This window comes from Schistocerca cancellata, chromosome 1, assembly GCF_023864275.1.
Source record: "Schistocerca cancellata isolate TAMUIC-IGC-003103 chromosome 1, iqSchCanc2.1, whole genome shotgun sequence".
Lineage (NCBI taxonomy): Eukaryota > Metazoa > Arthropoda > Insecta > Orthoptera > Acrididae > Schistocerca > Schistocerca cancellata.
Window position 1 is genome coordinate 1,048,645,676 of NC_064626.1, and position 16,004 is coordinate 1,048,661,679.

The 16,004-nt window shown below is 38.8% G+C and overlaps 1 protein-coding gene across 1 annotated transcript in view; it reads left to right on the plus strand.

Annotated features, from left to right (window-relative positions):
• The window catches only part of LOC126090436 (ubiquitin carboxyl-terminal hydrolase 30), a 109,964-nt gene extending 94,250 nt beyond the window's left edge, over window positions 1-15,714 (plus strand). Inside the window, exons 7-9 of the mRNA XM_049906986.1 lie at window positions 544-614; window positions 8,580-8,681; window positions 15,448-15,714. Of these exons, the coding sequence (XP_049762943.1) occupies window positions 544-614; window positions 8,580-8,681; window positions 15,448-15,550 (276 nt within the window). The 3' untranslated portion in view covers window positions 15,551-15,714. The remainder of the gene's footprint in view (window positions 1-543; window positions 615-8,579; window positions 8,682-15,447) is intronic.
• Window positions 15,715-16,004: the final 290 nt, after the last annotated feature.

The window sequence follows — 16,004 nt, forward strand, 5'->3', positions numbered from 1 at the left end:
GGAACATTTACTTAAGCCCAAGTAGTCAAAGTATTCATATGTAAGAATGTGCAGTTATTATTTATTGCACACTGCTCTTAACTATAGTTCATTGTTTTCATTCCAAGGCATTGTACAGTTTATGGCTTACTATAGAATTTTTTTTATTTGATAACTTCCCTTTACTCTACTGTTCAACACTTCCATTAGTTATGTGACATTTTACTCCATGTATATTTACAGCATATAAACTTTCTCTGCACAGATTGGACATTCAGCCCATTTCAGACTAAAGTTTGATTTTAAGACACTTCTTAACATTGAGCTGGTATAAACCACAGTTCATTAATAATGATATACTGTGTGTATAGTTCCTCAGTCTCACTCAGTTTCTAATTATTTGTATGTCTGATCCAGCTTTGTGTTAGATACATATTCTGTATCTTTTGCTGGTTACATCATGACATTGCAATTTTCTCATTTATAAGTGTACTTAACCATAAAATAAAATTTATACAAGTAATTTAGTGGAATGAAAATTCTATCTTTTGTTTACTTTTACAGAAAAAGAATGATCTTACTTCTATTATGGGAGGTGAAGGTTCTGGCAGAAAAGCTCCTGTTGTAATTGACAGGTATGTGATAACTTCTACAGCATTCTTTAAAATAATGAGCATATCATGATTCACATTAAGTTTTTAGTGTAACATTATTAGTGTCACACTGAATAACTGTACTCTCGCAGTATCTGAGAAACAACTATGACATAGGTGGATAAAATGAAATGTCAAATATTCAGAATGTTGGTTTCTTTTTCTGAAGCTGATGAATAAAAGGTGCAGAGGAAAAACTATGGGCATATGATAAGGCCAAACCAAGGCAAACTCTGTGTTGCTTGCTGTACACTGCGTAGAATAGACCATGTGTCTGGAATAAGTTGTAATGTTTCGCATTATGAAGCTCGATTAGTGTCAAAAACTGGGAAAAAATAGAAAAAGTACTGCAGATTTGACCCTAAACTGAAGAATGAAAGCATGAATCACAGTACAATAGTAGAACATTTTACAGTCCTAAGCATAATGGTAATGTTATTCAGACTCCTAAAAAAATTGAAAATGGCTGTAATCAAACTTAAATGACAGGAATGGTGCAAAATGGTTAAGGAAGCAGGAACATTTTGTACTGATTTTCAGCAGTTTTTTAAGTAAAACCCATTTTGTCACAGTAACAGTATTTGTAAAGAAAATAAATACAAAATGAAGCTACAACACAGCATAGCTACATATTTTTAAAAAAATACTATTTAATTGCTAGGTGGCAGCTTACTTAGACATCTGCAAAAGCTAACATAAACTTATCTTTCAGAACCTTGTGGTGCAAGCTAATGTTTCTTTCAGCTTTTATACATCTGTCAGTCTGATAAGAGCTAGTAGGTATAAGCTGTGGCAAAAAATAAAATATATCCATTTGGATTTTGGTTGTATTAGTTGGTTTAGTCTAGTTTGGTATCACCCAGTAATATGTCACTTGCATCCTGCACCAAGCGTCACATGTTGTGGTAAAGGATTACTTCTTTTTTGATGAATCAGGCTTGTATCTAATTCTAGTCACTGTTTGGAATGTTGTGGATCATCTATGCTGTGCCACACCCCTGCAGACTTCTCCAAAGTGTCTCCTCTGCTGCAGTAAATTGCTAAAGCTATCCAACTAACAACTTATACCAAATTATCAAATGATGACTGAACACGTATTTTCATTTGCATCAATCTTCCCTTGTGTAATTATTTTACCAGGAACAAGGGACTGATGACCTCGCAGTTTGGTCCCCCCACACCTCCCCCTCTTTTAAGCCAACCAACAAAGGCCTTCTTACATTACAATTCAGAAAACATCATTTGCTTTTCTCCTAAGAGACTCGATAATCTGTGCACGTCTTCTGGGTCCATGGAGTGCATACCACACTCCCAGTAAGTAATCAGCATTCTCCTGGCATCTGCGCGCTGTGGCTACATCTTTCCTCGTATGCCCACTCTTTAGGAACAGACACATTACGCACAGGAGGTGTGTTGATATTTGACCCCTCTACTTTACTTAAACATCACAAACATCTTTAGCTGCTGTGACAATTCATCGTGTAGCAGAACAGGATTTGACGCACAAACTCCTTACCTCATAATGTGTATCAGTCTGTCCGACAAAACTCTATTCAAGCCATCAAATTCAGTTGCTTAGAAACAGAATTTGAGAAATGTGTAGGGTATTCTTCCAGCGTAAAAGAAAATTAGTAATGTCAAGTATCTCATATGTGTTGTAGAAAATGGAGAGACTCCATTTTACTGGAAGTACATTCCATGTGCCCAGTGGAGTGCTTGTTCAACTGAAATAACTGAAAGGGGAGGTGTTAGTTGTGTCCTGTCATTTGTTGCTCCAAATCATATATGGATATTATAATGTAAACAGGTAAATAAAGTAGTGGCAAGGTGACACACACACAAAAGGATTTAACTTTTTCAAGCTTTCAGAGCCACTGGCTCCTCCTCCTGGCAGAAGATTTGAAGGGGAAGGATGCTTTCGTATACTGCTGTGTTTGGTACTGTGAATACTGGAAAAACTATATTTTTTCAAGTACAAGTAAATAAATCTCTGTCTTGAGATAGATGTAAGCTGCCACTTATTAATTTAATGTGCAATTGTCGGGTAAATCCTGTTAAACTGATTTTGTTCCTCTGGAATGGATTTATTATTATGGATCACATCCACACATTGGAACTCTGTGCATGTGTTTTGCTTCATAATGTTTCTTCTTCTTTCTAATCAGAGGAAACAAAAGACCTGTTAATGAATGTTTTACCATTGTGTTGGTACTTTGTGACATGGTGAAATGAGCCAGCACAATACACAAGTAAAACTTATTTATGGTAAGACGTGTGTACATAGTAGGTTATGACCTACTTCATTTTAAAAGGCAATTATGAGGGGCGTTTGAAAAGTCCGTGCAAAGTCCGAGAGATGGCACTACTGGTGAATATTGAGGGTGTTTTTAGTTAGTAGCAGCTTTGCAAAGAACGCACACCAAGTTTCAGCCATATTGGTCTATTTCTTTGTGTATGGCATTCATGTGAATCAAGAAAGTCGAGTGATTGTCAAAAAATGGACGAAACTAGAGCTAAGGAAAATTTTTCTTCGTCATATTCATTTTTCTCGACCCAAAATTAGTAACAATTGACTCATGAAGTGCAGAAAACATTCAAAAATTGTTTTCTTGTTGGCCAGTGATCTACTGAAACTTACAGCCTTCTGAATCTGCTTAATGTATTCATCTCTTGGTCTTTCTCTATGAATTTCATCCCCCCACGCTTCCCTCCAGTACTAAATTGATGATCCTTTGATGTCTCAGAATGTGTTTTATCAACTGATCCCTTCTTCTAGTCAGGTTGTGTTGCAAATTTTTTTCTCCCCAATTCTGTACAGTACCACCTCTTTAGTTATATGATCTACCCATGTACTCTTCAACATTCTTCTATGACACCACAATTCAAAAGCTTATATTCTCTTCTTGTCTGAACTGTTTATCGTCCACGTTTCACTTTTATACATGGCTACACTCCATGCAAATACTTTCAGAAAAGAATTCCTGACACGTAACTCTATATTTGATGTTAACAAATTTCTTTTCTTCAGGTATGCTTTTTTACCATCGTCAGACTCCATTTTATATCCTCTCTACACCAATTATTTTGCTGTCCAAAGGGCAAAACTCATCTACTACTTAAGTGTCTTGTTTCCTAATCTAATCCCCTCATCATCACCTGATTTAATATGACTGCATTCCATTATCCTCATTTTGCTTTTTTTTATATTCATCATATATCCTTCTTTCAAGACACTGTCCGTTCTGTTCAACTGCTTAGTCCTTTTCTGTCTCTGATAGAAATACAATGTCGTCTGCAAACTTAAAAGTGTGAGAAGCTTGGGTTGGGTGGTATCATCCAGATGACACAGGCTGTGGAGCTGCCATTGAAATTGAGCCTGTTATGCTCAGCAGCATGTTCTACCTCTACATGGTCAGCTCTGCTCTAGGACATAGAGTTGCTGCAAACATTCATTCAATTGACAAGGTAGTTTGGTGGTAATGCCCACACAAAATGCTAATCTGGAATTACTGCAGAGACTATGTATGATATGACTGTTTTTAAGTGTAGCACTGCCTCCAACAGGATAGCATAAGCCTGTGGCAGGACTGGCATAGGATGTGGTGTGTGGGTGTATTTGAGAGGTCTTGCACCTGAGCGTTCCACAGGTATATGATCCTTTTTGCAAGAGGTTGGGAGTAGGTGTAGCATTGTACAGACTGGTTGGGTTGTGGAATCCCACTTTGGGGGTTGTGGAAAGAAGTTTGGATTGGATGTTCCTCATTTCTGGTCTTGACAAAAAAAGTGAAGCGCCTGGAAAGGTAGGAGGAAACAGAATGAAACTTCAAGGATTAAGAGGTATGTGATGTTATTTCAGTGATTACAAAATAAAGTCAAGTTTACTTAGAACAGGGCAGAATGAGCCCATTTATAAGTATGACATTGGACCCTTCTGGCCAGGATGCATGCACTGATATCATAGGGAAAAGTGTAATTAAACCATTGTATCCTCTCCTGAGTTAAGCCGGCCCACAACTGTTTAACTGGTCCCTGATATTCTGGATGTAGGCACTGGGACAGAGTTGATGTCCGAGCTGGTCTGCCATGTGTTCGATTAGGGGCAGATCTGGGGATCTCGCTAGCCACATGAATATTCCAACATAATCCAGACAATTTGTAGAGACATATACCATGTGTGGACTAGCATTGTCCTGATGTAAAATGCTACTACAATACTGTCACTTGAGAGGTAGTACATGAGGATACAGGATGCCCATATTGTACGATCAGTCACTACCAGTAATGATCTGAAGTCATTCATGACGATTCTCCACCCATGTCACCACTAGTAACACCATTGTACCTTTCTGAAACATTGGAGGAATGAGATGTCTACATAGGTCTCCTCCATACTCACCGGCAATGGTCGTCCGAGATAGTGCAGAACTGTGATTCATTGCTGAGCACAATGGTATGCCATTTATCCGTGGTCATACTTCCTTCTCGTGGCACCACTCCAAATGCAGTCATTGTGTTGTGGTGTGACAGCAGCCAGTGCATGGGATGATAAGTCCTTAGCCTGGCTGCTGCTAGTGTCTGACGAATGGTGAAAAGTCATACAAAATGTTGCAGGGAATCTATTACATGATTTCAGATGGCAGACGTAGACGTCAAAGAATTATGATGGGCTTGGTGGTGCACAGTATGGTGATCTTTCCTTGTGGTGATTGACCGAAACGTTGATGATCAGTATGTTTTCCCTCACGTTCCTATGCAGCCCAACATTGGGTCTCTGTCACACCCAAATGCCCAACAAATCTGAATATTGCACAATTTGATGTTCCGGCCAAATGGAGACCCACTGTGAGGTACCTATTCAAACTGTCAGGTACTGGAAATGCTGTCTCTCACTAGTATGCATCACCCCCATGGCCTCTGCTGTGATCACTCAACACCTGATGCTGTTCACATCCCTTATATATCCTATTGAACCTGGTAATAAATGTAAACACGAACAACACTAATGCACTCTGGTGGTCATTCTGCTTGATAGAGTTAATTGCAGCTCAATCATTTACAAATCTGCTAATGAAGTGTGGTTAGTATGAAGTTACATCGACATCCAACCAGGTTTTCCAGTACTTCACTTTTTTTGCCAGGCAGTGTAGTTGAAGCAAAGGCAGAGAATATGGTTAAGGTATTCCAATCCAGGATAATGGTGGGTGATGAGGGGGTGTTCCATTGTTGCTGGTTTCTGGAGATGGTTAGGGGATTGAGGTTACGTGTGGACATAGTAGATTTGTTTTGAGAGAATTGTTTTGAGAGTAAGGCCTGTCTGTGAAAGCTCCCCTTCAGCATACTGGGCAAAGAATTGCCTGTTACTGCACACACACCATCCAATGGTGATCAGACTGTATAGGAGAGACTTGGTAGTGTGGTAGGGATGGCAGTACTCAAAGTAGACAGAGGTTTGGATAGAGCCATTACAGAAGTGGAGGTGGTTGAATCCTTCCAAATCCATGTTCTTACATACCAACAATAGAGTGGGGAAAGTGTTTGGTTCAAACACATGAAAAACTGTGTAAATTTTAAATGTGATTATTTTTGCAAAACAATAAAATGATTGGTATCAAAAAATGTTTTTCTTTCATTATTTTTGTAGAAACTTAAACTGTTGCTCTTGTACATTATGTACTTTTAGCGACGTGCCCATACGCATGCACAAGCATCCATGCATGTGACCTTATGGTGAGAGTACAAAGGTACCACTCCTCGTTTACCTTTGTGAAACGCTGCGAGCACTACAAACCCCAATATTTCACCGTATTGTTGAAAAGGCACTCAGGAATAGCCCTGATAATCTGCTCTCATAGGTAAACACTGCAATTATCCAAATCATATTGAGGTAGCCTGGGAAGTAGGATTGACTAGTCACTAATAAAAGCGACAGAACTGCATTAACCTACAAATGTAAGTGGGAGGTGCTTTTTCCTCTATTAAACAGCAGTTACAGTAGCAAAGGATTGATATTGTGTTTGGCAGCTATTGTTTAAGACGAGAGCACATGAAAGACTGAGGTATCAGGAGAATGTCTTCCCTTCCATGCCTTATGTGATACTTCCATCAGTTACGTTAAATATAATTCAAGTCACAAATCAAATACTCACTACAAACAGAACTTGACTTATGTTAGCCATTTCTCAAACTCTATCTCAAGCACTTGACAGTTTAACACAGTTGCAACATGGAAAAATGACACAGTGAAACTTGCACTTGTACTAATCAATTTTGCACTGCCAGGTGGATCTTTCAATGATGACTCTAAACTATACTCGTGCTTGTCTGCACATAATGAATGAAATAAAGGATCAGGATTCAGTACTTCCATCACACGACCATTCGGCCATCTGTGTGGTTAAACCTTCCACACACAAACATAAGAAATCACGCAAACACCAAGCCGTATGGAAAAATCACCTACACATTGTATTGAGGCAGCATAATGACTTCATCGCTGTAATAGTTGTCACAGTTGGAAATGCTACTTGTACACATATTCAAAGTCACTGTCTACTTGTACATGTTACTGTATGTAATATTTGCAGAATAACCTGTTGCCACTCACACACTGTAGTGGACAGAGCAGTGTCCAAAAAATAATAGTGCTTCAAAAGAACTGTGTTACATCAGAGCAAATATGAACATTTTTGCCGAGTGTTCATCTGTGTGACCTGCGATTCCTAACGTTCAGTTGGCCACCTGTCTAGTGTTCTTTCAAGTGCTCCATCTTGCTGTTACCAGAGTACAAACAAAGTAGTTTATTTCATGTTGTCTTATGGGTGGCACGAAATTCTTTTCTTTAAATTATGGCGAAGCCTTTAGTTATTTCTATTATTATCAAATGTATGTAAGAAGAAAAGTAGAGGAGGATACATGTATACATTACTACATATTGTAGTTGCTTTGTTACACACTATATTGTGTTACACCACAGGCAAAGGCATTGAGATGTTCTTAAATGTTTTGTTCATTTCACTGAAGATTCCGTGGCACATCTTTTATGATAAAGACTTCATGAATACTGAACTTGGGATATTAGCATTACTTTAAATAATGCACATTCCAGACTGTCTGGAAATGAAATCTTATGGTCTTCAGTGCCATCATTTGTTGATTGTCATATTTTGTGACTGGTACTCACACTGTTAAATCTAATTTTTCATTACACTGTCTCAGGGAATTCTGTCACTTAATGTGGCAGGAACTTTAATCTTAGAATGGCTATCAGTGTTCAAGCAGTATTTTACATGGCTCTATCCTGCAGAAACCACATGTCTGTGTTGTTATGTGTGTGATATTGCAAGGAATTTTTGAAACATAGTAACATGACAGGCCTGTGTTGCTGTTATTGTAATAGCTTCTGTAGGTTTAACAGTATGTGCTGGTGAAGCCAGCAAGACAGGGTACACCTCATTTTATAAACCTGGTGCTATGATATGGATGCTTTTGAATCGTGAACAGTAATGAAAATTATGATTGTTTATGTAATCATGACTGTGGAAATGGGCTCTGTCTGACGTCGTCCTGTTTTGCAAGACTGAGCAAATTTCGCCAAAATTATGCAGCTTGTGCTGGTAGGACTCTACCTGATGTCCTAGCTAATAATGACTCTGAAATATCGTTTTTGGCAAATTCACACTGCTACCATTTGGAACACTATTGCAGCACCTCCAACTGCCCCATTATTATGGCATGGTAAAGGCTTCTCAAAAGTGTCATCATAGTTCAGATTTAAATATTTCCATTTTCTCATGTTACACTTTGTAAGACACCATTTCAAACAATTTGCTGTCATTTTAAATTTCATTTTTAACTTTTTTTGTAGAGATTATTATTAAATCGTGTTGTAATTACTTTTTAAATACAGTGGTTTTTTACTAATATTCATTTCTTTTGGGGACTGAATAGGTTCAAACATTTGTACAGACTGTCTGCTGTAATAGTACATAAGGGGAATGCGGAGCATGGTCATTTTGTGACCTGCCGGAGATCTGCAGCACATCCAAACAGGTAACCTTTCTCAGTAAAACTGCAATAGTATTCTTAGAGTTTCATCAAATTAATAAAAGTTGTGGTCATGTGAAATATTGTAATATGAACTCAAAAACATCAATTTAAATCTTGCTGTGTTCACGAAGTATGATCCTTCTTATTCACAAGACAAAATAGATTGTTAATATGTGTATAATTTCTCTCACTACCTTATAGATTGTTACTCCTTCACATGTACACTATGTTATCAAAAGTATCCTAACACTTGGCTGAAAATGACTTACAAGTTTGTGGCGCCCTCCATCAGTAATGCTGGAATTCAATATGGTATTGGCCCACCCTTAGCCTTGATGCCAGCTTCCATTCTCGCAGGCATACATTCAGTCAGGTGCTGGAAGTTTTCTTGGAGTATGACAGCCTATTCTTCATGGAGTGCTGCACTAAGAAGATGTATCAATGTCGGTGGGTGAGACCTGGCACAAAGTCAGCGTTCCGAAACATCCCAAAAGTGTTCTATAGGATTCAGGTCAGTATTCTGTGCAGGCCAGTCCATTACAGGGATGTTGCTGTCGTGTAACCACTCCACCACAGGCCTGTGATGTAATAGTGCCATTCAAAACAAAAAGGGGTGCAAGCTCCCTTCACGAAAAACACGACCACACCATAACACCACTGCCTCCGAATTTTACTGTTGGCACTACACATGCTGGCAGATGATGTTCACCGGGCACTTGTCATACCCACACCCTGCCATCGGATCACCACATTGTGTACCATGATTTATCACTCCACACAACGTTTTTCCACTGTTCAATCATCCAATGTTTACTCTCCTTACACCAAGAAAGATGTCATTTGGCATTACTGGCATCATGTGTGGCTTATGAGCAGCTGCTCAACCATGAAATCAAAGTTTTCTCACCTCCCGCCTAATGGTCATAGTACTTGCAGTGGATCCTGATGCAGTTTTGAATTCCTGTGTGATGGTCTGGATAGATATCTGCCTATTACACATTATGACCCTCTTCAACTGTCGACGGTCTCTGTCAGTCAACAGATGAGGTCAGCCTGTACGCTTTTGTGCTGTATGTGTCCCTTCACATTTCCACTTCACAATCACATTGGAAGCAGTGGACCTAGGGATGTTTAGGAGTGTAGAAATCTCACGTACAGGCGTATGACACAAGTGACATCCATGTTCGAAGTCCTTGAGTTCTGCGGAGTGCCCCATTCTGCTCTCTCATGATGTCTAGTGACTACTGAGGTCACTGATACAGAGTATCTGGCAGCAGGTGGCAGCACAATGCACCTAATATGAAAAACGTATGTTTTTAGGGGGGCGTCCAGACACTTTTGATCACATAGTGTATATTTTTTTTATGTCTTGTATTCTTCTCTTATTCATCATACGAGGTGAACCTGCTCTCCAAGGAAAAAATTCAGACATTGCTCAGAAATATTTTATTAGTATTATGATATATGGGACATGGTCTCCAGTGGTTTGTTATAGATAATTGTGTTTTATTTGATTCCTTACCCCCATTTATTGTTGTATCTGTGTTGCACTGAAAATACTGCACAGCAGTGCACATGTAAATGGTTCATGGTTTGTTTGTGTTTGGAAACACACTGGGAGAGGGCAAAAATATGGAACACCAAAAACACAGCACATTACCTTGCCTAATACGTGTAGGAAAACTGTTGGCATTCAAAACAGCTTCCACTCATCTTGTAATGGATAAATACAGATCCTGTATGGTTTTCAAGGGAATCTTATACCATTCTTCTGGCAAAGTAGTGACAAGTTCAGGTAATGATGATGGAGGTGGATAGGGATCATGCACCCTTCTCTCTAAAGTAGACCACAAAACACTCAATATTATTTGAGATCTGGCAACTATGATGGCCAGGGAGATGGAACAATTCATCCTCAAACTCACAAAACTGGTAGTGGACAATGCCAGCTTTGTGAACAGGGCTCTGTCTTCTTGGAACACAGCATCACTATTTGGGAACAAATTTTGTACCGTGGTGTGGATAACACAGTGATGACATAATCCTTGGCAGTAGTGTGGTTTTGCAGAGTAACAACGGGATCCATGGAATACCACCATATGGCTGCCAAAATCATCACCAAAACCCCATCATGTTTCATTCTTGGCAGCAAGAAGGCTTGGGACAGCATGCACAAGACATTAATTCAGCCAGAAGTTGGAAATAGTGTGCAACAAGTCTCACCTGACCAAATTACTTTCATCCATTGCACTATGGTCTTGTTTTGTGGTTGTGCCACCATGTTTTCCTTTTACAGGCATTTGCATCACTGAAGTGTGATTTTGGAATTCCATTTCACCCTGCAGTTCCCAGCATATGGAATTCCCCTCATGCTGTTGTGGTGTTGACAGGGTTCACGAGTGTGACATTCAGTTTTGCAGTGACATGTGCAGCGTAGTCCTCTTATTTTTTGTCATAGTCCTCTTCAGTGGCCGTCTGTCATGATCACTTAACGCACACTTTCATCAACGTTGTGACTTCGCAGGTGATGTTTTCGTGCTTTCCCTGTATGCTATATAAATCTTCAATAGAGTGCCTCTTGAAACACAAAACACTTCGACTAACTTGGTTAAGGAACCTCCCATTATAAGAGCACCAACAATTTGCTTATATTGGAATTCATTTAGCTCTGACATAATACTATCATAATTAAATAGAATACTGTTCTGATCACGACTGGCATTTGCGACTTGTTGAAATTACGGAGATGCTGTTCGTGGTCTAATACAACAGCACCACCTGCAGATTTTCCTAGCATTTGTATTTATGTTCAAGTGAGCATTACTCATGGTGTTTCCATGTTTTTGCTCAACCCCTGTACTGGTTCCATTTCATCATGGTACTTGCTGTTGATAATATTAAAGGCTCTTCACTGTCATCATCAAGCTTCCATTTCATACTGCTCTGTTCTCTCTCAGGTTTGTTTTTCGAGCAGTGGTTGTATGTTAATAGTGATACACAGTAGTGTAAATAGGTTTCTGTTATACACAGTACTTTTGAAACAGTCTGAGGATGTTTCCTTTACTTTGTATTTTGTGTAGTACATTTTTGTGATTGCATATTACAGGACTTTTTTACTGTTGTGGAGGTATTTTCACAAATACAAAACTAATTGGGATAACAAGCCTAATAAACAGTAATGACATTATTACTCATAACACACCACCAGAGACCGCTGCCCCTAAAACTATTATACTCAAAAAGTATACTTGAAAAACCTCCAAAATTTTCTAACTGGACTTTTTAATGAATAGTTATTTTCTGTTAGCTGCTTAAATTTTATTGTTCTTTTGTATAAGGGGCATTCAAAAAGAAACGACCTGGAGGCATAATTTCAGAAACCGATACCTGGCTCTGGCTCTGACTGTTGAGACACTTATCCTACTGTGACAAAAGGCAATGAATGACTTTCTCATAAAATTCCAGGGGCTGCGATGTTAACCAGTTCTGCACGTACAGCTGGACGTCGTCATCTGAGGTGAATCATTATGCTGACGTTCTTCTTTGACCAAAATGGCTCCCTTCTGATTTACTTCCTGCAGCATGGGACAACAGTGAATGCCCAGCGTTACTCGCAAACCTTGACCACCTTTCGCCAAGCGATCAAATCAAAATGACCAAGCAGTCTCACCTGTGGGGTCATTCTGCTCCATGACAATGCAAAGCCTCAAATGACCAACATAGTCGCAGCACTCCTGTAGAAATTCAAATGGGAGGTTCTTGGCCACCCTCCGTACAGTCCGGACCTCTCTCCCTGTGATTATGCAACTTTTGGTCCCCTTAAAAAGGCTCTGAGGGGCAAATGATTCACCTCGGATGACGACGTCCAGCTGTATGTGCGGAACTGGTTGACATCGAAGCCCCGGGAATTTTATGAGACAGCCATTCACTGCCTTGTGTCACAATGGAACAAGTGTCTCAACAGCCAGGATCAATACTTCTAACACACAGGTACTGGTTCTGTAATTATGCCTCCAGCTTGTTTCTTTTTGAACACCCCTTATACTATAAGCATATTTCAGTATTGTGGGCATTTTCTAGTGCAACATTAAGTTGTTCATAAAGTATGTATGGACTGCATCTGTGTCGGGTCGCTATTTTCTTGTTTTCATATAATGAACAAATGTGTTTTCCATAAAATTTTATAGTTGGTTGTATTTTGACAGCTTATTAACTTCATTCAGGTTTACTTGCATTAAGTTTTATAACATATTTATATACTGGATTTCTTTATGGTCATAATTTTCTTATTGTCTTATATTGTGAACAATTATGTATTTTTTGAGAGATTTGACAGCTTTATAACTTCATACAGAGATGCTGTATGGATCAAGCTATAAAGTTGTCACTTCTTACAAAAGATATGTAATTATTGACAATGTAAGACAGAGCTCTTCCACCTACACTGTTCAATACAGTTTCATGTTATCATCCATAAAAATGAGCACAGGACCAAATGCACCCCTGAAAAGATGCATGTGGGCAAGGAGTACAGTGTAACAGTGATGTTGACCAGTGAGTGTACCATGTTCAAAGATTTGTGATGGTGCTAAGTGCATTGGGATTGGGCCAACAAGGAGTGGGGTGCGGGATGTTCTTGAATGGGAGCATATTCGGTCTGTATAGTAATTCTGGACATACGCTCATACAGTGTAAGGTACCCAAGAACATTGTTGAATATTATTGTTTTGGTGGTCCCTCATACGGTGTGAGGTGGGAACATATGATGGATCCAAGAAAATTGTAGAACATAATTGTTTTGGAAGTCCAGTTATAATGTGGGGAGGTATAAGGTGCATGGGTGTACTTATCCCTATGAACAATACAAGTGGAGGGGCTCTTGGGTATTCAGCAAATGGACTGACCTGCCCACCCTCTGACCTAAGTCCCATCAAACACGTGTGAGATATATTGGAAAGACATATTGCAGCAGATCCATATACACAAACAATCATTCAGAAGTTGTCAACCACATTGGTGGAGAAGTTGAATGTCTTACCACAAGAACTCCTTACCAACTTCCAGACCAACATGGGGGCACATTCATTACACAGCTTGCACTGCTGTCTGTGGTGATCAAACACACCCTATTAAGAACCAATTTGCAAATTTTGTAATGTCCAGGGGACCATCATAAATCAGTGTGACTTCAGTGTAATTATTGTCTTTGAATAAAAGTGTCATTTCTGTGTGTCTCATTGTGGATTTCTTTCACTTACCTTCTGTGCTAGATGATAGCAGTTCTTACTGTGTATTGTTCAAGTTTCATGAAGCTCTGTTACATGGCAGTGACGCAAAATGTGAAATTTACTTTTGTCCTTAAGTTTTGTACAGCAGTGTGCTTAGAAAATGAAAATGTTATGGCATTAACAGCAATCCTCTTTCATGGGTGGAGTCATCTCCTCATAACAAGGAGCAGAGGATTAAATTGATGAATGAATGGTGCCGCTAGAACCACTAGAACAAAACTAAACTAAGACTGGGGGAACATTAAATGCGGAGACCATCAAATTTCATTATGGATTTGGTCCTATTCCAAACCTAGATAATTCGCCTTCAGACACTTTTGAAGGGCTGTCAAAAAAAAACCTAATGTTATTTAGCTGTTCCATAGGTCTGCCAAGCAATGAGCTTACCCTGCATGTAGAACATGTCAAGTAATTTCGATTATGAATGTTATAAGACCAATAAATTGCAGTTCACAATATTATTGTTACAAACATTTACTTGTCCTATTCATACCAGTATCATACTTTGCCAGGCCACCAATGACTGTACTGATGTAGCACATACACAATATTAGTAGACTAACATTATATGGAAAACAATTACAGTTTGATTTAAATTAGTTGGCATTTGACCTTCAAGGTCCAGAGTTGCAACTTTATAGTAACAAATACTGTCTGCAGTCAGTCATTGCAGTGCTCTGCTCTCCAAAGCTTTTAAGTCTCGTGTGTCCTTAAGGGCGGGAAAACTGGGAATTCACATACTGTATAAATCTCCATAGTTTGTGTAAGCATGTCAAAAACTTGTTTTGTTGGCGGAAATGATATCACATTCCTCAAGAGTATTAGCAGTAGGCAGACATCAGTACACCCAGATTCTAAGCAGGGTCCAGTCCTCTTGAACAAATAACATGTTCAGTCCAAAGAATATACAGATATAATCAGTGTATTGCAGGGTTGTCATCAGTACTTCAGTAGTCTATGGAGATAAACACATTAGCTGTCAAATGGAAATGAGAATGGCACTCTGGCCACTTGGTCTTAATTGTCCATCTGACTGACTCGTGTGACCAGCCATCCAAAGATGCTCTGCTGCTCACCCACTGAACAAAGGTGTAATAAGGCATACTATTGATAGTATGGCATCATCCATCACTATGTCCCTTGGGATTACAAGACTGAGAGTGACAACAACACTGGACTTACAATGAAGTATATGCGTGTTCATCAGTAATTTTAAACTTTTCAAAATTTAGGAACTCACCTATGGTATTACTTCGTGCTTTGGACTTGCAGTGGTAATACTTCCACTTTCTGTTAGCAAGTAAGTACCTTTGTATGGCCACAATTGTGATTTTATTTCACTTTGACCAATAATTTTAAGTCTAGCCATCCTATGAACATGGAAATTTTCAAGATATTTTTTATTTCCTATGTAAATGTTTTATGTATGGAAGTATATTTTATGAAAATAGCTCTAAAACCAGTAACTTTTTTTGTTACAGTTGGTACTGCATATCAGACACAGAAGTTATGGAAACATCACTGACAGAAGTTCTTCAAACATCTGCATACATGCTATTCTATAACAAGTGTCAGACGAATTAGGAATAGAACCCTGTCTACAGACATGTGTAAGATATTTATTTGTAAAGCGGAAATGTGAAATTTTTTTAAAGTGTTGTTATTTGTACATAATATGTATTGAAAATATTTTGAAGGGTAAAATGTATGTCTTTGCTAAATATATGCCATGGCTGTGTGAATTTTGACATGTTTGTTGTTATTACCAGGGAAACTGTGAAAAAATTGCTATTAATCTACTTCTACATGGATACTGTGCAAATCACATTTAAGTGCCTAGCAGAGGGTTCATCGAACCACCTCCACAATTCTCTATTATTCTAATCTCCAGTAGCGTGCGAAAAGAATGAACACATTTATCTTTACGTGCGAGCTCTGATTTCCCTTATTTTATCATGGTGATCATTCCTCCCTATGTAGGTCGGTGTCAACAAAATATTTTTGCATTCGGAGAAGAAAGTTGGTGATTGCAATTACA